The following is a 24,963-nucleotide window of genomic DNA, read 5'->3' as shown; positions in this document are numbered from 1 at the left end:
GGGCATGTGGCGCGTGCGATTTCGCCTAGTGGCCAAAGGCCAAATATCGGGCCACCGGGGTATCAGGGTATTATCGGGCTGTCGCGGGGGGGAGGGGGGGGGGTGTAAGAGTAAGTAATCGATGTAGAGAGAAACATTTAAGATTTTCCTCAGATTATTATTTTCTCAACCGGTTTCACCATTCCACATTTTTGACCAAAGAAAGAATAACACGCCAAATCGATAACCAAACGCAAAGGCGTTCCTCAATTAATTTACAAGCATTTTAAATTCAAACCCTTGATTGCCAGTATATTCATAATTCGTATTCGAATTGAACGTTTAAAAGAAACAAAGGCACGGGCCCCGAGCGTCTGATAAAAATATAAATTAAAATGTCTCAATGCTACAATATCGAATGCCGATAGCCAGGTTAATGTGAAACCAGCTTTAACTCACTTGGGGAAAAAGAAAAGTAACACAATCAAATGAGGGAACAACGGGGATAAAACGAGAGACAGAAAACATATGGCGGATTGTTTTTAATTATCGAGCATCGACATAAATCGGGCCGTCGCCGCGAGCCAGCGGAGTTGCGCAGAGAGTGCAGTATTATATTATATAATTCAGTCTTAATTGAAAAATGCATTCGTAGTTTACGAAAAATATAATGTTAATAAATTTCGATGTTCTGATTTTGCAAAATTGGATACATTTATTTACATACAAGATATATACAGTGGTACTACGTAAACGAAATTAATAACTAGCTTAAATCTAAAATAGGCCCTTGAGCCATTGTACCAAGGATGCTGGCGGCATTTCCCCGCTGTATCGCAATGCTGATACGTTGTGCGAGAAAGCCGCCAGCTCTTCGGTCAAATTGGATTAGTATGAAAGTAGTGAAACTATTTTAAAACACCTCGTAAGTCCCGGTATATTTGTACAAGTACAAATTAAATTCGAGTTTTGATGTCTTATAAAAACAAAAGAAAGTTCCAAATTCAAAACCGCAATAATTGGCCTGGGTCCTTACGAGATTAAATAAATCATTTTATCCCGGGATCACGGATACCTAATCATTGTTTTTCAATTGTTATTTTGAGTTATTTTTAACAACTGCTGACTGAACCCACTGCACCTTAATACAAACTAGAATACACCACGAGTTTTGTGCACCTACTCGTAATTTCAAAATAGTCTAAATTTGAATTTAAACACAACGAAATATTTTAACTTATGATGACAAAAATAAAAATAAAAAAGCTAAGCCCTCTCCACGCATCCCTTAACCAGAATTCATAAAATTCATATGTATGGGTGAAGGCACCGATCGGCGATCGTACAATGTACCGAGATGTACATGTGTACTATAGTATACGTGTACTATTGTGCACATCCGTGGCGGATTGGCTCGGATTAATGTGATGTGCGATTGCGCACCCTACAATTTTCTAAGTGTTGATGCAAACATATACGCATAGTATAAGGTCATTGCGCTAGTTTTCGTCCGCTTGACGAAATTTGAATATAAACCTACGTTGCTTTAATATAAATCCACGAACTGTCAAATCGTAAGGGTTGTCATGACAACACACTAATAATATTAGAGAAATAGGCCCCAGATTAGACTCGATGGGCAGTAGCGGGTTTAGGGCTAAGCTCCGATTTAATAATTGGATATCAAAACAATATGTGTCGTTTCCAAGCACAAAGTCCCACTGTATCGCTTGCTAAAAGGACGCTTTGACAGCTTATTCATATAAAGATACAAGCAAATCTCGTCTTTATAGTAAGCGACAAAGTGGGACTTTTGACTCGACTTTGAAACATACGTAGAAGAAAAAAACTGTTCCCAATTGTTCATTAATTTTTCATAGCATCAAATATAGGTAGTCCGTTTAAGCTAACTTTTTGCATCGTCTTGAATATAACAAAGTGTGGGAGTGTCGTTATAAACTTCATATAGAAACTAGCGACCCGCCCCGGCTTCGCACGGGTTACCCTTAACAAATTATACTCCTGAACCTTCCTTAAGAATCACTCTATTGATAGGTGAAAACCGCATGAAAATCCGTTCAGTAGTTTCTGAGTTTATCGCGAGCATACATACATACGGACAGACGGAAGGGATTTTGTTTTATAACATGTATATAGATTTTACGTTAATGATAACATTGCCACACTTATCGCAAATGTCATGCAGAGTTAGCTTGGTCTGACTCTATATTTACTGAAATTATACAAAAATAAAGAAGAACGGTACTTAGGTGGGACGCAATTAGTAGAATTAAAGCAAAAAGCCTGCAGAGGACAAACGCAATGAGCAAACGTAATATACATTTTTAAGAAATGCTTATTTAATAGTTAGTTATTTAAGAATCATAAGCAAGTCAGGTCCACAAATATCTTCATTGAGATCACATTCTGTAAATCACATGAATGTTACATCGGCTAATGGTCGTTCGTTTCACACGGTGCTAAACACGTCACAGCGAGTAGACCGAGAGTCGATCGCCAAAAAAACTAGTAGTAGTAGTAATCACTTTATTGTACACAACACAGGTTTACAAAAATAAATAACAGTAATGGAAGTACAAAGGCGAACTTATCCCTATAAGGGATCTCTTCCAGCTAACCTTCGAGTAGATGAGTGGAAAACTATAGCCAGGTCAGATAGACAAACTTACAGGATGTACAAATTAAAAAAGTAAACTATTTAACATATCGTCTACTCATAATATAAAGAAATAACACTATAGATTAATTAAGTCTATTCATCAAGTATCTTCAAATCACATGAATGTTACATCGGCTAACTTACCCGGCTAATGGTCGTTTCACACGGTGCTAAACACGTCACAGCGAGTAGACCGAGAGACGATTGCCAAAAAGTCTAAAGGTGACGTTCGGATGTACACTGCAGATGCATTGCTGTTGCGGCGTCGTTGTTGCCGCCGCTGTATCTGTCAATATCCGTGATAAAATAATTTACTGGCGCATTACTGCCACTATTATGACGTTGATTTCAATCAATCAATCGTTTATTGATAACAAGCGTTACACGTCATTTAACATTTTCTGTTTAGCACACTTTACATACAATTATAAATATGTCATTATTCATGTAGAAATAGGATTACATTAGACTTATTCAATTAAATTATTAGACATCATTAAACTATAAAATATAACAGTATGTCACAGGCATTTAGAATATTATTTCGTCACTCATTTTTACTTTTTTCTTCATTTTAGCCCACAGTTAGGTAAATATATCTTATGATCTATAAATGCATTTAGCTCTTCCCTTGCGTAGACTTTCAATCGATCAGAGATTTCACAATGTAGGTATTTGGTTCAAAAATGTTCAGGAAAAAACGGTATTTTCTGTGAACAACATGAAAGCTAAGGATTTGGGTAGATTTTACTAAGGTTTCAACCATACAGCTTTAAAGAAAGATTTCGATTTGAATATGCCTAAAGGGTTCGGCAAGAAAATATAAGGTTTTTAAAATACATTTAATTTATGATATCAACAGGAAGGTCGCATAATCTTAACTCATTAATGTTATAAACTGAAATAGATGTCATATATTTAAGAAAAAGTGACGAAACCCTCCAGTGGTAAATGCCGGATTCCAACCGTCGTCTTTAGTAATCTGGGCTAACACCTTGAACCCCTTGGCCACCCCGCTACGGCGGAACCCGTCCCAATTTCTCGACCCCATTTGTCAAATATACTACGATTCCTCACTTCGTCGCACAGTCTACACCGTGTCGAGTCTGGGGTCGATTTCCCAGCCAATAGTCCCGTATCAGTCACTCAGTCATGGCTATCGGACGCGAGATTATAGATAAATTAGAGTGGTCATATTGTCATGGTATAGGAAAACAATGAAATTATAAAAAAACTAGCTTAGATGTACTCTGTAGGTACATAAAAAAAATCTTATTTAAACTGAAATAGATGTCATATATTAAAGAAAAAGTGACGAAGCCCTCCAGTTGTCAAGGCCGGATTCGAACCGGTGTCTTTAGCAAGCCGGGTTAATGCCTTGAACCCCTAGGCCACCCCGCCACGGCAAAAAAAAAACACAAATGAAAATATTAAATAAAATAATTTGATTTGTTCACAAAGTTGTGTATTCTTATGTAGTAAGGGCCCCTTCTCCTTCTCCATCTCAAAACCATTGCTGTGTTGCCTGCCTGGGCCCCTAGGCCCGGGCCTTGTGGGCCTCCGGCGGAAATCCGGCCCTGGTAATATACTTAAGTAAATAATAAATAAATATTATAGGAATATAAATATTCTTAGTAATCTTAGTTTTTTAGTATTTAGTATTAATAATTTTAGTTTTAATTTTTAGTTAAGAACTTACTAACAATGCTATGGACCTATGAGTTGTCTGAAAATAAACGAATTTTATTTATTTATAGGACATTCTTACACAGATTGACTAACCACGGTAAGCCCAAGGAGGCTTGTGTTATGGGTACTCAGACAACGATATATATATAATATAGATATAAATACTTAAATACATACAAAACACCCATGACTCAGGAACAAATATCTGTGCTCATCACACAAACAAATGCCCTTACCGGGATTCGAACCCAGGACCATCGGCTTCACAGGCAGGGTCACTACCCACTAGGCCAGACCGGTCGTCAAAATTCTTATATACTTAGTTATTATGTGATTGCACTACATACTTTTAGCACATAATAACATGTATAATGTGTAAAGATGTCAAAGTTGTCTAAGAACTTACCCCCTTATTCATAAATGTCTACTAAAGTTGACAAGCCGTTAATAATCGTTTGTCCCTTTCCATCATACCAAAGAGGATATAATAAGGTAGAGCGGTAATGTCATAGTAAATTTTGTAACCACTGTAAATTCACTGCCATCTATCGACATACATTAAAACTAAAAATAAAGATTTATAAAAATACGTTAGAATGTATTTAAATATGGATAAATGATCTTTTTATTTGCATTAATTATTTTTATATGATTTTGACTTATGTTCTTTCACTGATATGCGTTAAAATTATAAATAACAAACGAAACCGTCAACGCCCTCTATACGAGAGTAGGCCAAAACTAGTGGCGCCATCTGATCGAGAATCAAAATTTCGTGGATTTTCGAGGCACGTTTTTTCCGTTGTTGAGGCCAGGTCAAGAGCACCCTAAACCGGCGAGCGTGTATGAGGAATGTTATGAAAGTGAAGGAAGCGAAAGAGGTATGTCAGGATCGTAGCAAGTGGAAATCCGTGGTCTCTGCCTACCCCTCCGGGAGATAGGCGTGATTATATGTATGTATGTATGTTTTTTCCTTAGACTGTATCCATCTATTACGGAGTTATATCTATCTTTGATCATACCAATACGTCGGAAAGGGACAAACGATTATTAGCGGCTTGTCAACGTAATAGACGTTTATGAATAAGGCATAGACATAGTATAGTAGTTATAGACATGAAACCGAGCGACCAGGGGTAAGAGAAAGACATATTCATGTATTGACAGGTTAATGTATGGCAGCGTAATCCATTTTTTCTTTCACTCTTATAAATTTCGGTATTTCGCCATCGCCTCCTACCTATGCTGCCATAACCATGAAAAAAAACCCGGTCGGTGATAAGGACAAAGCATGGCACTATTTTCTCTTTCCTCTCATAGGAATCGCAATAAGATTATCTTTCTCTATCAAAGAGTGTCAGGCCCTTGTATTTAGCATTGTCTAACTATCACATGTCGTCGCACTATAAAATTAAGTCTAATCATAAGCATAACCCTCCAACCTCCCTGAGTGCCTAATACGCCGAAGGGACCTTTCTTCAAATCTTTAATCCCGGCCGATGACCTCTATTGTCTCTGCCCACAAAGCGTTTAAAAAAACCTTAAAAAACGCCCAATATTCCGTCATTGTAAGGCTGTCATTGATCATTTTTCAAAAAACCAAAAATTCCTCTTTCAAATTGAATTTGGGTTGAAAAGGGTATAAAGCAAAGGCACCAAAAACGTTGTCTGTGGTTTTGCTTTTTTTCGACGTCAGTTTTGTGTGTCGGTTTTGGAGGAAATGTGGGATTAGGTTTTTATTAATATTTAAGGCATGCGTTTCTTTGTGCTCGCTTTGGTTAAGGTGGTTCGACTAGGTTACCCAAAGCTTAAACCCCGCTAGATGGCGTCACTTTCGCAAATTTTTAGGTTTTATTTTTTTGTGGAATAGTGTTGGTATCTGTATACTTAAAAGTATGTTTAGCGCACTCTTTACATAAATATTGAACTATTATAATAAACATTGAATACTTCATTAGTGCAAAAAACACTTTTAAAGTCGACAGAGTGTTTCTGTCATGCTATTTCCTACTATTACTCACACATGCAAAAAGTGTTTCCGTGATGCTTGTAGTAGACAATTTCATGCAGTGTAACTATGCTGCAATGGCGTTGCGGTATGTTCGTGGAAATACGTGCAAGAGGATTCGGGTTCGAGACTGGTACGTCAGGGGTACTTTTTTTTGTCCTTTTTGTGTTATCTTATACCTTTTATTCTTCGAATTCTTGTCCGATTCCGATATAACCGAAATATATTTCAGTGATATCGGAAACGGCTCTAACGATTTCGATGAAATTTGCTGTAAGGGGTTCGATCTAGCTAGGTCTTATCTCTGGGAAAACGAGCATTTTTGAGTTTTTACTTATGTTTTCTTTTTCTCCCAGATATTCAGTATTATTAATAAATTAGTTTAAAACGTTTTATAAAAATATGTGACGTTTTGAACTAAAAGGTACCACATTGTCGGTTGTCGATTAGGTTGATTTTATTTTGAAGCTTTATGGAAATATGACAACAATAAGTAGGTACCCGTTTGGTTGAAACCGCCACATATATTGAAAACCTGACTTTCACAAATCTCACCTTTTTGGGTTCTTCCAACTCAGAAAGGATGGAGAATACTGACGATTCTTAGTAGCACTAGCCCAAGGAAGTCCAGGTTTGTAAGTGTCAGGTATCAGTTTTTTTTAAAGCGCTAAATATAGTTCTACAAGTAAAGCAATCCCTTACTGCCCAGCCTCTATAGTATTTTTCAAACTAGAAGGGTACGATGATAGATTTCATCTCCATACAATTTATAACCTATTAATGCCAAATGTTGCAAAATTATATTGAATTGAGATCTATCATCGTACCCTTGCAGTTTGAAATAGTTATTTACGATACAAGTGCGGAAAAGAGAAAATTCGAAACGAGTGGCGACAGATTAAAACACGACCGCAGAGAGTGTTTTAAATCGACACGAGTTGCGAATTACCTATTCGCACGTGTATCGTACGTTTTACAGTACATATGGCCCTTTAAACTTTCGACATATGCATGAAAAGTGCTCTTTACGCACTAGGGCGAGAAAGTTACACCATATGTACTGTAAAATACTTTTTAGTACATATGGTGCTACATATACGTTACCGCCCTAGTGCGGTAATTAGTACAATACGTGCATATGTCGAAAATGTAAAGGGCCATAATTATGTACTGTAAAACGTTGTACAATACACGTGCGAAAAGGTAATTCGCAACTCGTGTCGATTAAAACACTTCCTTCGGTCGTGTTTCAATTTATCGCCACTCGTTGCCAATTTCCTACTTTTCGCACTTGTATCGTAATGTACTAATAATAAAGTAGTAATTGTAAAATAAAATTAAAACTTTTTTTATATATTTTTTTTTTGGATTCAAGTAGGTACAGTGAGTAACAACATTGCATGGCCTTCTAATTATAACTATTATAGAAAACGGGATATTTATCATGTTTATTTATATTATTTATTTCTCGATATTTTGGCCGGTCTTGCAAGACCAGTCGTTGTGGAGATCCCTGGGGAGGCCTATGTCCAGCAGTGGATGTCTTGTTGGTGTAGATGGATTCACACAACAAATCAAATAACATTTTTTCATATTTGTTATCCGTAGTTGTCCCTGTACCTGAAAGAAAAATAATATCATGATAGCACAAAATCTCTAATGTTATAGGAAGAAAGATGATGCAACAATATGGATTCTAATAAAGTTATCATTTACTTACCTAGTAATAATTGTGTTTTTCATTCATAGACAAAATTCCATAATTTTCATCCCCAGGAAATGTTTTATTTTCCTTTATTGCAGTGAGGATGTCCTGATTTTTTCTGGCTAATGAAGGAAAACATTTTATTTCCAAGAATGCCTCTTCATTTTGCACAATACCTAAAAAAACCTAGAGTTAGTGACACATTGACTATTCGGCAACCAAAACAGTAATAATTACATTATATAGGTATTGTTCACTGCTTATATTACGGAAGAAGTGAGAATTATTTTCTAAAAAGATCGGCACGAGAAAATTACAATGTACAATGAAGGAATGAAACTGTACCTACCTTACGAAACTTCACCATCATGAATTCCGCTTCAATTGAGTCTGAATTTTTCTGGATTTTCGCGGACCAGAACACCGATGATTTTTGTAACTTGATTTAGACGTTGCTATCATTTTCAGTTTATACAAACAAATTGATGTCACAATAAACATGACCCTATGTGTCAGTGTCAACACTGTCAAATAAAAATGCACTAAACATGACGGCACTGCAAATCCTGCCAGGTCGGCCAGGCAACGTCGCCAACGTCATAGAGTGGCAACGCCGCACGCAACGTATTTGTACACGACATTTGTGACACACACATACGTAAAATTGATGAAAAAATTACGTTGATTTATGTATGATTTCTGTATGAAACAAAGTTTTTCTATTAATTTAGCGCAAACGAATATTCGAAAGTAGATAAATGAGCAAATATTTGTGTAGTAATAGTGTGTAGTGCCTTAATTAAAGCAGATTGAATTTTGTATGAAAATCGAACCACCTTAACTGGTTTTAGTACAACTACATCCATGACAGCTGATAGTATAAGTAAATGCATACGTCTATGTAATTTTTTCACAACTAAACTAATGAAAAGATTGTGATGTAACTGATGTAATTTAACATTTAGCTTAGTTCTTACCTTACTAAGCTTTAATAATTAATGGACATAGGTTCCTTTATTTAATTTACTTAGGGAAGGAAAATCTACGTGGATAGTTTTTCTTTAGGACATTATTACCAGGCATCGTAAACTGCGAGCGAAATCCATTGAATTCAAGTCAAAAGTACGTCATTTCAATGGATTTCGCTCGCAGTTTACGATGCCTGATTATTACACAAATTAACTCAGTCCCACAGTAAGCTCAATAAGGCTTGTGTTGTATTAGACAACGATATATATAATACCTATGTAAATACTTAAATACATAGAAAACACCCATGACTCAGGAACAAATATCCGTGCTCATCACACAAATAAATGCCCTTACCATGATTTGAACCCAGGACCATCGGCTTCATACGCAGGGTAGCACTACCCACTAGGCCAGACCGGTCGTCAAAAAAATTGTGGGCACAGTTAATTGCTTTCAAAGGCATGTCAGGACAGATAGCTAGGCCAGAGCTCAACGGAGCGGAGTGTTACGGTCGGCAACGCGCATGGATCTCCTCTGGAGTTGCAGGCGTACATAGGCTACGGAGACTGCTTAACATCAGGCGGGCCGTATGCTTGTTTGCCACAGACGTAGTATAAATAAATAAATAAACCTATCCGCATTAACGGTATCAACAAGTTTATCTCTTTTAATTTCAGCAAACGAAACCACAAGTATAAAATTAAAATCGCGGCCTATTATGACGAGCATAACCTTTTTCGGGAAGCCAGACCGGTCTGGGTTACATTACGGATTTGAATGTGACCTAATTGTCTACGTCATAAATAACTGAAATCAATACGTCCAGTTCTATTTCGTATACTATCACACCGATGTCACCGATCTTTAATAAAGGGGCTTAAAAAGTTAACAAATTCTATTTAGCTAGAAGACTTAGAGGACACCATGGACATGGACATGGTCTGAAATAAAATATATTGATTGATTTTTTGTCTTAAAGCTCTTTATTTACATACAAGATATATACAGTGGTACTACGAAATTAATAACTAGCTTAAATCTAAAATAGGCCCTTGAGGCATTGTACCAAGGATGCTGGCGGCATTTCCTCGCTGTATTTCGCCAGCATTTCGGTCACCAGTTACGTCAACTATTTATTTATTGATTGATTGATTGATTGATATAACCAAACGGAGACGCCTTGTCTGTAATTTTCTGTAAAAAAAGTCTGCCGATTTTTGCGGGGGAGGGGAACGTCGAATGTATAGGTACGTAACGTAAAAATAGCCATGTCAGATAAACGTCAGTCCATAGTGTATGACCATTGGCCGCCTATTTTCGGCAGAGGGGAACGCCTCGCCTGTTAATGGCTACTCCGTTTGGTTATATCCTCTAAGCTAGAAGACGATCGTTGTGCCTGTGAAGATTCTATTTGGCCCTGAGATAGTGTCGCTACAAGCAACTTACGTAATAACAAAGATAGATATGACAATAATGTTCGTAATGTTCCAATAAAATGTTCAAATAAAACGTGGTAGTACCGGTCTTGTATACGACTAATTTCAAAACATAAAACATTTACATCAATAAAAGAGCAAAGGATTGCGTAGGATTGCAATAAACTATATTTTAAAATTAGTCGTTGACATGACTGGTAGAAATTATAGTGACATTTTATTTGACTATACATGACGGACGCACATTTTTGCAATATGTAACCAGCTTGCAACTATCTCTGGGCAAATATAATCTTATCAGGCTTTACGGCATAAGGCTATATGGATGTAGGTATTTTGTATAAATTAGTAATTTATACAATCGTCATATAATTCATATAATAGAGCTTTCAGTCGAGTGCCGTGTTTAGGCAACAAATGTGCTGAGTTTCCTAAGTAAGGTACGAAGTTTCGTTTCGTATTTCAATTGAACAGCTTAATTATATCACTATTGTATACAATACTTTTTCTGCGATTTATCTAAAATAATACTGTTTTTACTATAAAACCTAAATAATTAATAAAAATTGGTAAGTAGATATCTCAGTAGACCAAAATGTAGTACAAAAGACATTAACGCGCGACTATTTAATGAGCATATGAAATAGCTTCCCGTTTATGTCTGTTCTATGGGAGCGCGGCGGCACGTGATCGGTCAATTTTTTATAGTTGACTATAGCGTATCGAAATGAACATTATATTTCAGTTGGGAGCCCATACATAAAAAGTACACAATTATAGTTTGGTATACGAAATTTTAATTCAACCATTACAGTCGACGAGTAGAAATATAACTATTTATGTAAAGTAGTATGGTATTTAAGGTTTATTAATGTATGCATGAAATTTATTCGTGTGTATAATTGTACTAGCTGTTCACACAGGCCGGGAATCGAACCGAAGACACATGCGTTTTAAATCAGTGCGTCGCAAATAAACGCCGCGGGACGACGTTATAAACCATTGTAAATGCAGGACTAGGGCGGGTGTGGAGTCGACATATTTATTTATTTAAACTATTGCATAAAATATATACAACAATGTAAAAACGTTTATTGAATGTTTGTATACAGCTTGTATAGCTTGGTTATATAGAGATGATTTGTATTACTCTAATTTAATACATCGTCAAGTGACAACTAAATCTCATTATTTGTAAATAAACCTATGTTTACCTATGTTATGTTTGTTATTTGTAAACCTTAGAATAAATTTAAAATTGGAAAAATTACTGCCTTGGGTGAGACTTGAACTCACGGCCTCTGAGCCGGATGGCGTATCTAGAGGCCGTGAGTTCAAGTCTCACCCCAGGCAGTAATTTTTCCACTTTTTAAATTCTAAGCTTAATAGCATCGTTCCCAGACGTTTCTGCTTGTTAAAAAAATATTTAAATAGAAATCAACCTTGTTTCATTCCTAGTAGGTTCGCCTCACAATGGCTATGGAGTTGTGGTAATTATTAGTGATTTTTGGTTGTCACCTGACAACATAAACTAGTAGTTTGGGTCTACAGATGTGTAGAGTCTACAGGTCTACAGAAGTTTCCAAAAAGTTGGAAAAGTTTTCGGAATATTTTGGAAAATTTCACAGGAAACAAAGGAAACTTTCACTTTGCAAAAGAAAAACCTCCATTTCCTTACAAAAATATGAGGTTTCAGAAAGGAAAAAATTTGGAAATTTCGCAATTTTAGATAATATCTGACGGCACATCAGTAGGTATTTGGCTCTCTAAATTAAGCTACCTTCTACTAGAAAATCATCCGACTGTCAGCAACCAACCGCCCGATTTTATCTTTTTTTAAGCATTGACATCGACTCCATCAAGCTCTTGTCCGGGGTCCGACAATCAAATAAGATACGGGGAAATTAAGTGAAGCGCGTACCGCGACGAGTCAAGCGGGTTCCGTTCGTCAAAACTAACAGGGTCCAAGCTTCTATATGTCTTTATTGCTGATTTAATCTGTAACGATTTTCACACATTACGAAATAAAAAGGAAAGAAATAACAAATAAATAAATAAGAAGCAATTATTTTGTAAATTATTTTTATATGCGATTTAGCTTTGTTTGAGTTCAATAGATGAATAAGCTTTAGTTTAGTAATTTAATAAAAAATAAAAATAAAACATTTATTTCAAGCTTATAAAAATTTAAATTTAAATTGAGAAAATTGGTAGGTAACCTACCTATTAATAAAACAATAGAAATTCAATGCATACTCTAAGTCCCTATCCTATCCCAGTCTTAATTACATACCTATCACAGCGCAGTGCATGATGTAAGGACAGTCCAGTGTGTCCGCGATCATCGCTAGGACTGTGTTGAGGCTGGCTCGCACCCGCTGGACCAAGGACGCGGCGAGTAATGGTAATTAAGTTTATTTATAACTTTTTATTTCATTAGACTGCGGAATAATGATTTTCCGATAGCCAATGTAGTCTTTAAATATCTATAATTATGGCAGTTTCTTCTAAAAGGACAAAGTGAAAAGTTATTTATGGAAAATGTTTGTACCATTACGGTAGAACGCTTCGGGTCCGGACCCGATCTATGATCGGTAATCGGTGATGACGTAATGCTTTCTATAGAAAACTAAGTGGTGGACGCCTCGGCCCGGACTCGGACCGTTCTAGATTGAGTCATCCTTCGAGCGTCCGCTAGCTGGTGCGGGTGCACGGAGCGGGCGTACGCACGCGGGTGTAGGCGCCAGTTAGCATTGCTCATACTATTTTAGTAAACCCGCTCACCCGCTCCGCGCAACCGTGCCAACTAGAGGGCGCCCTTAAAGCAGCGGGGTACACTCCTTGCCATTCACGTACACCGTCGACCCTTACCGCCAAGTTAGGAAGCCCTAATAGCGGCACTATAAAGGCCTCGCGCTCGTACGGACCCCTAAACACGGAGAAATGATTTGATGTTACAAAAGTGAGTTAATACGTGCGCGGACGAGTCGGTAATTAATTACGCTGCGCGAGCGCATGAGGCATATTCGACCTTAAAAAATAAAATTGATTCGATATTGATTTGATTGTATACGCAGTGCATCTTACTCGTACCTACGTATTAGTGTGCGAGATGCACAAGGTATTTCAAATCAATATGTTCAATATGAGGTTTTTAAGTTCGAATATAAATGGCTCCAGCGTTACTTGATTGCACATGGGAGAGTCCAGTTCATGAACAAACCAATGTAACATACCTACCCATAAAATTTATATAATTAGGCGTACCTATGTAATAACTCAAGCTCAGAGAGTTGCCAATCTTATACCGAAAGGTATGAAGCTAAATTACTCGTAGTACCGATGGCCGCTGGGGCTGAGAAATTGTTTAGTGGCGACCGCTAACCGAAGTACGCAGAACTCAAGGAGACCCTGAACGAGACGTCAGTCCACCACGATTCAAATTGCAGGATTGACTGAGGGCAGCGCACGATCTGCTGTTGTAAAGATCTTTTGGCGTCTAAATCTAGCAGGCGGACAATTGGGATCTTTAAATTAGGAACTTAGGTAGATGTAAGAGATTAAATACAAAGCGAAAATTCATACTTAAATATAATCTTTATACACTGTATAAAATGTGACATGTAATTTATATTATTAATAAATATTATGATTATGATTATGATTGGTCTTTCTGAGGTGGTGATGATGAATCGAATAGCGTCTTTATAGAGATCCCACACTGGCATCTCCCGAGCGTCTACGAGTACATCTAATCAACTCTATGGCTGCTGCTCGACGCAACATTGGCGCAACCCCACAGCGACACCATTTTCCATAGCGCTCACTAGACGCCGATGTTAAAAAGTCGCAAGTGTGGGGGTCTCTTATACTGGTTCACATGTGCGATACTCGCGAAAGTATTGAGAATAACATATCAGATCGCAGAACAGCATAACCGGGGCTTTAATTAATCGGAATACCATTATATCAGGGTGAGGCTGAAAATATTAAAAATGTCGAATTATTGAAGTAGAGGTCAGTAAACTAAAAGTACAAGCATCAGTAGGTTACTGAGTGGACAAAGGAATAATTTACGATAGTAAACAAATTTTAAAACGCATGACCCTCTAAATAGAATATAGGTATCTACAGTTTTTGTTCAAATGTATCTATAATAGTCCAAAAATCCTCTGAAACACCTCACGCAACTACTGGACGCTCCCTATAGAGACATTATTTCGAATCAAATATGTATAATGGGTTATGCAATAAGTTTAAGTATTATGTATCAGTATTCGTTCGTCTATACAAATACAAATACTACGTTGATAGATTACAATATAGTGAAGTTACCTACCCAAAATTGACTAAATCTTTTGTACTATCGTCAGTATTTCGGAACTCGAACAATATCGGAAAGTGAATATTTGTGGGAGGTAGGCATTATCCGCGCGATCTACTCACGTGAACATTTATCATTCCAGAGGTCATCGGTTAAACGTTTCAATCGTGGCTCAGTTTCGAATATACTATGACTAATTTTGTCTACATAATATTTTGTAATTTTAATTTTAGGGTCGAGTCGCGATATATTTTAATTTTTTTTACCTTATCCGACGTTTCAACTAGGTTGCACAAGCAGCTTGCTGTGCTGAGGTCACGGATACAAAACGCGGGAGTTTAAAGTAGTTTCGTCTACCATTGTTTTTTTAAATGTTTCTGTACCTGTTTTTAAACTGAGGTTTGCAATTTGGAAACAGTTACTTATCTGTTAATGGGACAAGAGGGAGTTATTTGAATTGTTAAAGCTTTTGGGATGCTCGAAGTAACCCAGCTGTTGCCTTTTCCTGGCTTAAGCCCTTCAGTTCCGCGGAAGCGATGTGTCGTCCCGCGTCGGCAGGAAACTTACCTCTAGGTTGGAGCGAGACACAGCGATCAGACCTTTCGTGTCCACTTATGGTTGTCGCCTTTAGCCGAAGCTAGTCGCGAAAAATGTCGTGGCCAAGGCATAAGTCCCACGGAACGGATGCATTATCACACACGCGATTTAATGCAAAATGTATGAAGTCAAAAACTCCTGAGACTTAGAAGTATGGACAGACGCGAAAAGTGGGTTGGAAGATCCGGTACGATTAGTATCCAAATCTCCTCTAGTTTTTAGAGTCCTCTCCTCCTACCACGTCCTATATTTGCTAATACAGAAAAGCCCTAGGTTCAACGTATATGCAAACAAAATTACGACCTTTATGGCAACAATACAAACGTATGACTCCGATTACAATGTTGGATTGTAAAGATTACAATGTTGGAACATAACCTTACTTCTTTTCCAAGGAATAAGAAACAAGACAATAATTAACCACGCAACTCCATAAACCAGTCTTCGAATCACGTAAAAAATTCAAAAATGGAATGATTTTTAAAAAATGTATTCGACCATTTCGACCCGCGCGCTCATTTATAATAAGAGAAACCGAAACAAAAAGAATGATTCGGATTTTGTTCGGAAACGAGCCGATGCTGCGATAAATATTGAAATATGGAGGAGATATGCTTTTTGGGGTTCCGTACCTAAGAGCACCAAATGGATAACTATTTTTGTATACTACGCTTGTCTGTCTATCTCTTCGATCTTTAAAAAGAAGTAGGTAGGTTCTCCTTGGAGAGAACAGTGGCTTGGTAGAAATTAGCCGGATACAGTGGCTCAAGCCTGTTACGCGTAAATGGTTTGAGCCAATATATGCGGCTATTTTCTACCGAGTCACTGTTCCCTCCTTGACTCTACGGTTAAGGAGGTTTTTTTATAATAAATGTGATCCCCTGGCAAAAATCGTGTTTATATTGTAAATTTTATGTAATAATTCTAATTTAGATCCCACAATTTTTAATAAGCCAATAGGCTTAATATAAAGGGTATATTAAATAGCCAAATAGGCTATATTATAAAACAAAAAAATAGAAACTAAACAACAAACTCATTCTGTAACCTAACTATACAGCATTTCAACAACAAAATATGACAAATATGGACTAGCCGGTACAAATTTTGCTGCAGCGAGTTTTAAGATAGTTTGCACTCTCTTAGTCACCTCAGCCCCCAGCTCCAATGCGTCGGCTAAGCTAGTCGCCGAAAAGTAAATAAATATTTAGTAAGATAAAAATTGTGTAGTATTTAAGATAAAAATTGTACCGGTTAGGCCATAAAACACCAGTCAAGCGTGAATCGCATTCACAAAAACCATTCCTAAAGTGAAACTAAAATACGGAAACCCTAGCTGTGCTCCGACTCACGCTTGACCGATCACATTTTGTTTTTTCTCACAATGGACGAACGACGCTATACCGGCTACGCTACTGTTTTACGACCTATTAAAACTATTAGGAACTGTGATACTAGCTTTAATAGGGCGTGTTGATGCTGGAACGAATTTGAAATTGGAACGTAGTTTTATGTGCGGCGTAAGTGAATGAAGTATTTTTATTGTCGTTGACAATGTTGATATTCTGTGCGTAGCGCGGGAGCGGTTTAAACGATCTTAAAGAATCGTCAATGAAGTTACTTTATCTTTATAGGTGGACCAATAATCGTTAAATTACTGAGTGAGGCTTTATTATTAATGTGATCTGTTTAAAATGAACATATAGGGCCAATTCTTATTAAGTCTAAGTAGGTAGGTTCTTAACAATTTTTAGTCGTCATTTTGTTACGTTTTGGTTTTCGTAGCTGTATGAGTCTGATATCTCCAGACAGCTCTTGCAGGACTGTATGTTGGTATTAGATATATATTTTTTCTATGCAAAGAAAAGAATGTCTAGTTTTTGGGCAGCGGAGTTAGTACATAAAGGTACCTGGCTAGCTTGATGATAAAACCAAAGAGGATATAGTCAATAGTCAATATATTCTTTATTCAAATAGGCCTAGCAACAAGCACTTTTAAATTGTCAAGTTTTAAATATTACATTAATCTAAATATCAATATATAATAAGATAGAGCGGTATTGTCATAGTACATTTTGTAGCCACAGTAAATTCACTGCCATCTATCGAGAGATATTAGAGAATCAAATTTTCTTGATTTTCGAGGCACGTTTTTTCCTAAGACTATCCATCTAACACGGAGTTACATAGTCTTTGATAAAACTATGTTTAACTAGTCATGAAGTTATATAGTATAGCCACCAAGTGGATGCCGCAAAAGAAGCGCGGACGTGGCAGGCCCAGGCGAAGATGGCGGGACGACTTAGACACCTTCACTAATAACTGGCCGGAAACAGCTCAACAACGGGAGTCATGGAAATCAAAGGCCCAGCAGTGGGACACTACAGGTTATAAAAAAAAAAAAAAAATAGAAACTACGAGTCACGTTACTTCGATTGCTAAGCAGCACCGTGAAGCTAAGCAGACACCGTAGCCCATTTGCGCTTACCACTCTAGTCCAGAGAAATGTAAGTAGGTAATAATAAAATAATTTGCAATGGGAGTTTTTGACGTCTTATAAAACGATGAACACCGGTAGCATGCACGAAAAAGTGTCACGTTGTGGACAGGTCTCCATGGTAACGTTGTGTACAGATCTCCATGGTAACGTTACGGCCTTTTAATCAATGTTTTCTCAGTTTTCTTATTTCGTTATCACGCAAAATTATCGTCCGTAAACCGACTTTACAACCATATTTTCTTCTCATTACCTTGCTATACCTAATTGGTTTTCAAATTTTGTAATAGTATCTTAAATATTAGGTACTAATTACTGAATCAGACAATAATTTTCAAACATACAATTTTATCAATACAAAATTCTTTCTTACCCCAACCTCCGAACATGAGGCAACTAGTAAATTATTCGAATATCCGGATGAGATCCATCAGAATTTCAACTAAACTCAAATCATAGACAAATCCCTGTACAGACAAAACAAAAAAACACACTTTACATAATAACGAACGCGTCCAAACCGCTCAGTCATTCACTCATCGCCCGATCCGAATTAAAAAGTAAAAAGTACATCAATACAAACTTAGCTATGCCGGTGGTCAAAAAGAGAACTTTAAAACTTCGCTTTACGAAACTAGTAGCCTCTTAGATGACAGCGACAGTTTTGAAAGCATAGTTAAGTTGGTATTTTTACAAAAGGAACAAGTTCTGAGGATTTCATATTTTGAAATGAGAATTGGTTTTGAATAAGGAATCCGAGTTAGTGCTAAGTCACGTTCGGGACCAACAACCTTGGGGAGTAGATGTCCATGGCAAAATGCAAAAAGGAAAGACTGGATGAAGGGTCTATGAGAGCTGTGAGTAGCTCTTAACTCCTTCTTTTACGTTAACATCAGTAAAATGATGCTTTGTGAAGATTAGAGCTTTGATTAATACTTACAGACTTATTATTGAACAGTGATATTAACTTAGCATTTGACTATAGGGAATATTACGCGACTCTCTGCTTAGGAGACTCCACTACCACAATCTGAGGGTCTATCGCGAAACAAGAAAATCGAGACTTGGTTATCTAACATCTCTGTCACTCTTGCATATTCGAGCGATAAAGAGGCAGATAGCGAATTTTCGGATTCGCGTTTCCCGGTAGATCCTCTGTAAACAAACCGCCTTGACGCATCAATGTCATTTTGTTATCTCTACACAGTTACTTTATGGTTTACTAAGAAGGTTAGTGCTGCACTCTGGTGGCAGAACATTGCAGTAGTATCCCCTATTAACATCAATCTTCCTTGCGTTATCCCAGCTTTTTGCCACGGCTCATGGGAGCCTGGGGTCCGCTTGGTAACTAATCCCAAGAATTGCATAGCCACTAGTTTTTACTAAAGTGACTGCCATTTGACCTTCCAACCCAGAAGGGTAAACTAGGCCTTATTAGTCTTAGTCCGGTTTTCTAACGATGTTTTCCTGTCCTGTCGATAGACTCAACTAAGTCATGCTGTTACCTATTATTGTATTTTTTTTTTTTACTTTTCCTTTTTTTGTTATATAACAAGCCATCGCATCGTCGCTACCAAAAATCAGCTTCTCTTCTCAACCTGTTGGGATAATAACTTTATGATGGCCAATAAAACGATCCTCCCATTTTACGATTGTGTAACTATCGTTAATATTGGTTCATGTCTGATTAAATGACTGGTTTGTAGGGTTTTGATAATAAAATACCATTTTTATTTTTAGGTATACATATTTATTTATAAATTACGCGGTCACATGATATAAATTAAATTATGTACAATTAAATAATACAGTTAAATTTATATAAAAATAATAATATTACAGACTTGGTCGGTGCGCGGCGACCGTTTCTTGGATACTTTTGGTGGCTTTGAAAATATCCCCGAAAGGGTCATCGCGGGTTCGAACCTAGGCCAAATGACCACATATATTAAATTTCAAGCTTAAATTCGTTTAGGAAAGCTTCAACATCTGTTAGGTGAATAAATAAAATTAAAAACGAAACTGCATCGGATAACGTCGACATAAAATAAATTAACATTTAGTTAACAGTGACTAGAGAAATCTCGCGATCTCATAGGCATCGACAGGGTGTAACACTTAACTTAAATAAATTAATAAACTTTTATATTTTTTATAAAAAAAATCCTTTACACACTTAGACTCCGAATTGTATAAAAATGTCATCAATAAATAGGTTTCAATGTAGCGTCATATATTTTTTTAAATACTAGTGATGTGAGTGTGTCAGTCGTTATGCCTCGACGACGTTAAGGTAGAAGGCGGCGTGCGAGTCGCCCTTGGAGCCGACGGCGCGCGCGGAGTACTGGCCGGCGTCGGCGGCGGCGGCGGCGGCGATCTCGAGCCGGTACCGCGCCGTGCCTTCCATCGTGAAGCGGTAGCGAGCGGATGTCTCGTCGATGGGCTTGCCGTCCTTCAGCCACTGGAGCTGGAGCGGTGGCTGTGGAAGACAAGATTGAATCAGTATATCAACTACAATTAAATTAATAAAACTATTTAAGTATGCAATGTACTGCAATCATCGAAATTAAACTATCGTGAGACATATTTCAAAATGTTTAGATCAGTACGGTTTCAGTCACTATTATGCACGGAGTACAACCGCCGCGGACACTCGTGCCTGAGGAAGGATTCCCGACGAATCCGAAATTTGTCGCCAAAAGCGACTAAAAATAATAGTGAGTGAAACCGTACTAGTCTAAATATTATCAATGTACTGCTAGCAAAAAAAAGTCATTTTGAACGAACGGAATTGTTCTATCTTTTAAGAAAATTTTTTTTTGTATCCTTTATCTCACGAAAACAAATTTGTTGCTTTCCTCGAATCTTCAAAGATTTTCAAAGGATGACAATGCTTGAATAAAATGTTGATAAATGATTTATAAATAGGTAAAGGTGGACCTATCAGTACGGTATCTTGCCACGACTAGACATTTATACATTATGTAGTGTCGATTTGACATTTTTGCGCGGATCACAGCAAATCGTGCGTGCAGGAAAGTGGTCCATCATTTGTTACCTTGTCGAGCTCGGCGGTGAAGACGGCGGGCTCGGCGGCGCCGACGGTGGACGAAGCAGGGAAGGCCTTGTATTGTGGCACAGCACTAGTCTCTCCAGGTACGGACACGACCAGTGTGCAGGAGGAGAACGATTCGCCCGCGTCGTTGAACGCCTCGCATGTGTATACGCCTGAAAAATATACAACAATGCCACAAAATAAGTAATAGTACTACCGTACAGAAAGGACACTTCCTACAAACCCGAAGTTTGACAGCGATTCAGGGTCCAATCATGCTGTCCCTTTCTAACGTATGGCACTATCCCTTTCGGCTATTTAGGGTTGTCAAAATTCAAGTATTATCTTATCTGTGGTCGTGCACGCAAAGGGACGTCAAGTTGTGCTAACCCTAATAGTTGCCGAGCGGAGCCGAGTTTGCCCGAAAGGAGGAGTGTCCCCCCACTGGCAATGTACACATTAATTACACGCGATCAAGTCCCGTTTAATAATTAATAATTAATAACAATGTACATGCTTGAACCGTTAAATGTGTTAGACTTTTTGAGCTGAAAACCTTGTTAGAAAATTTGACATGTAATGGAACGCTCGACATACATAAAATAATGTGCGAATCCACCCTTTTGCAACAATCTAACAAATAAGCAGTTTTTTTTAATTGAACACAAATCAAATCGACTTTGGCGACAGCATATACTTTAAATTTAAAATTGGCATTTTTCAACAACAAAAACCCCTGGGGTAAAACGGATAGAGAATAATATCTGATATTGCTGTTACATTTCATTAGGCGCTACTTGTCGTTAACGTTTTAGTCGTATAATCAACTTCTCGCACCAGCGTTGTTCACTACACGATTTGATAAATATCTACGATTTAACTGACTATAAATAGACTCTATGGCATTGCCATAAAGTTTAAGAATAATCAGCAAACTGTGGTATGTAGTACGTAGTACGTACCGGGAAGATCTCCCTGGGAAGGTCCTCAGTGATAGTTTACGTCGAAACGTGACCAATAGTCGACCTTAACTCATTGCTATAAGGTTGAGAACGTACCGGCATCCTCGGGGAAGATCTCAGCGATATTCAGCTTGTGAATGTTGGCCTCGCTGGAGTACTGGAAGTCCTTCGAGGGCTTGATCTCCTTGTTGTTGTGCAGCCACACTACGTCGAAACGCTCGGCTCCCGTGATTCTGGACAAAATATCGATTTTTTATAATGAATGTGTTGTGGTATCGTTTTGACGGAAACAAAATATATACTAGTATATTGTTATGATGTTCCTGGTGTTACGAGTATGTACTAGTCAAAAAGATACTTGACGATCTGACTAAAGTCGAAATGGGCTGGCCACATTTCACGTTACACTGACAAAATACTAAATCAAGAACGATGATATTAAGCTTAGAATAAATTTAAAAGTGGAAAAATTACTGCCTTGGGTTAGACTTCACCCCTCCCCCCCCCTCCATATAGACCCATATAGTTGGAATATTTGCTATGGGTGAGGTCTTGGTGGCTCAGTTGGCAGAGCGCTGGAGTAACTATCCAGAAGCCGTGAGTTCAAGTCTCACCTAAGGCAGTATTTTTTTCAACTTTTAAATGTATTCTAAGGGAAATAAGACTCTTTAATATTCAAGTTTTAGTTTAGTATTAGTGTTACGAGTCGGCGGAAAACGTCCGTCTGGGCGTTCCAGAAACCGCTGGTGTGACGAAGCCCTAAAAGATCTGTCCGCCCTCGAAATACCTAACTGGCGTGAAGTGGCGCAGAATAGGGCAGAGTGGCGCTCTCTTGTGTCAGAGGCCAAGATCCTTTTTGGGTCACTGAGCCAGTGAAGTAGTAGGTTTTTTTTAATACCACGTCGGTGGCAATCAAGTATACGGCCCGCCTGATGGTAAGCAGTTACCGTAGCCTATGGACGCCTGCAACACCAGAGATATTACACGCGCGTTGCCGACCCTTTAGAAACCTGAACACTCCTTTTTTGAAGAACCCCATACTGTAAGCCCCTCGGAAAACCTTGGCATGGAGCTCACGGCCGAAGCGTCCACGGGAGGATCTTCCTCTTAAACCGCACAGGTAGTAGTAGTGTTAAGAGTTAAACCATAACCGTACCTGCAGGAGAGCGTGACGGCATCTCCGTCGGTGACGATCTGTGAGGCGGCGTGGTCCACGATCCTGGGCGGCTTGTCGCCAGACTTCACACCGGCGACCGCGCTGCCTTCCATCGCTGCGAAAACAACGCAATAGGGGGTATTACTGCAATGTTCTGCCACCAGAGTGCAGCACTAGCCGCTTTAGTAAACCATAGAGTAACTTAACCTTTCGTATGCGCTTTCAAAAAATTGCCATATAAATAGCAATCTTGACAACTTCATGTTTAAGTTGATTATATATGGAGCAGATCTGCTACTAAGCATACGAAAGGTTAAACATACTGTGCCTATAACAGTTTTTTGACAAGTTTTCAGTGATAATAAAATATGACATTGATGCATCAAGGCGGTTTGTTTACAGGGGACCTACGGGGAAACGCGAATCTGAAATTTCGCTATCTGCCTTTGCTCGAATATGCAAGAGTGACAGTGATAGGAGACGAGGGAGAGAATTTAGGTAGTAAGTAAATTGTAATTTAATTTAGATAACGAAATTTCGATTTTCTTGTTTCGCGATAGACACTCAGATTGTGGTAGTGGCGCCCCCTATTGTTAGGAAAATATAGGAGACGAGGGAGAGAATTTAGGTAGTAAGTAAATTGTAATTTAATTTAGATAACGAAATTTCGATTTTCTTGTTTCGTGATAGACTCTCAGATTGTGGTAGTGGCGCCCCCTATTGTTAGGAAAATATAGGAGACTAGGGAGAGAATTTAGGTAGTAAGTAAATTGTTATTTAGATAGTCAGCCGATATTGCTGAGACTAAAAACCGGACAAGTGCGAGTCGGTCTCGCAAACCGAGGGTTCAGTACTTTTTATTATTTGTTGTTATAGCGGCAACAGAAATACATCATCTGTAAAAATTTCAACTGTCTAGCTATCACGGTTCTTGAGATACAGCCTGGTGACAGACAGACAAACGTACAGCGGAATCTTAGTAATAGGGTCCCGTTTTTACCCTTTGGGTACGGAACCCTAATAACACTTATTGTGTGTATATAGATACCGAGACCAGAGTTCAGATCACGTACATATGCAGTCATATGAGCACAGCCGGATTTTGAAATTAAGCCTTAACACTAGACTTATATTGACCGGGATATAGACCGTGATTACCTTTTGTATTATTTGTGAGCTCCCGATATCAGTCACCCGTGAACATGATGCATGTAACTGCGTCGAAATATCGGGAGCTCACAAATAATACAAAAGGTAAACACGGTCTATATCCCGGTCAATATAAGTCTAGTGAAACTAACCGTGAATCATTCAAAACTCTAAGCCTTAACAGCCAATAAACTGAAAAGTTAACCAAAAAGTTTCTTACAGGTTCAGGCATATTGTATTAAATCACATTCACTCACTCATTCGTACGTACAATAATTATGTAGCTGTGTGTGTAAGTAGTCACCTTAACTTTCCTGCCGACATCCAAACAAAAGTTTGTCACTGTTGAGGTTTAAAGTATTCATTCTCCATACTTACGTTTGACGGTGACCTTGCACTTGGTCTCGACCTGACCCTGGCTGTTGATGGCCTTCAGGGAGTACTCTCCCTCGTCTTCGGGGAACACCTCATGAATAGCCAATGAAGCGACTCCGTTTTTGTATTTCAGGTCTATCACCTGTTGAATCGAAAAAATAATAGTAATATAAAAAAAAGATGGCAGAAGTAAACATTGTGAGAAGTATACATTTTCAGTTTATTGTCAGTTCTAAAAAAAAATGATTATATGGCAAAAGGGCATTGTAAGGGTTTTTTAATGGTCACCAAATTTACTTTTAGTGAAACTGAAAAAGTTGGCCGCCATTTTTAATTATTTACTTAAAAGACGGAGAACGAGCTGCGAGCCGTAGGACTG

At 38.0% G+C, this 24,963-nt stretch overlaps 1 protein-coding gene and 1 non-coding gene across 2 annotated transcripts in view; one reads left to right on the top strand and one right to left on the bottom strand.

Moving 5' to 3' along the window:
- Window positions 1-19,614: 19,614 nt before the first annotated feature.
- The window catches only part of LOC134751445 (twitchin), a 145,344-nt gene continuing 139,995 nt past the window's right edge, over window positions 19,615-24,963 (bottom strand). Inside the window, exons 141-145 of the mRNA XM_063686854.1 lie at window positions 24,588-24,726; window positions 23,061-23,175; window positions 22,001-22,137; window positions 20,946-21,115; window positions 19,615-20,366 (exon numbers count right to left, since the gene is read on the bottom strand). Of these exons, the coding sequence (XP_063542924.1) occupies window positions 20,160-20,366; window positions 20,946-21,115; window positions 22,001-22,137; window positions 23,061-23,175; window positions 24,588-24,726 (768 nt within the window). The 3' untranslated portion in view covers window positions 19,615-20,159. The remainder of the gene's footprint in view (window positions 20,367-20,945; window positions 21,116-22,000; window positions 22,138-23,060; window positions 23,176-24,587; window positions 24,727-24,963) is intronic.
- Trnav-aac (transfer RNA valine (anticodon AAC)) lies at window positions 22,454-22,526 on the top strand. Its single transcript has one exon. It is a non-coding gene; the product is annotated as a tRNA-Val (tRNA).

The sequence above is a fragment of the Cydia strobilella genome, chromosome 22, assembly GCF_947568885.1.
Source record: "Cydia strobilella chromosome 22, ilCydStro3.1, whole genome shotgun sequence".
In the NCBI taxonomy this organism is placed as follows: domain Eukaryota; kingdom Metazoa; phylum Arthropoda; class Insecta; order Lepidoptera; family Tortricidae; genus Cydia; species Cydia strobilella.
The sequence above is the reverse complement of the archived record's forward strand: the minus strand, read 5'-3'. Positions and strand labels throughout refer to the sequence as shown.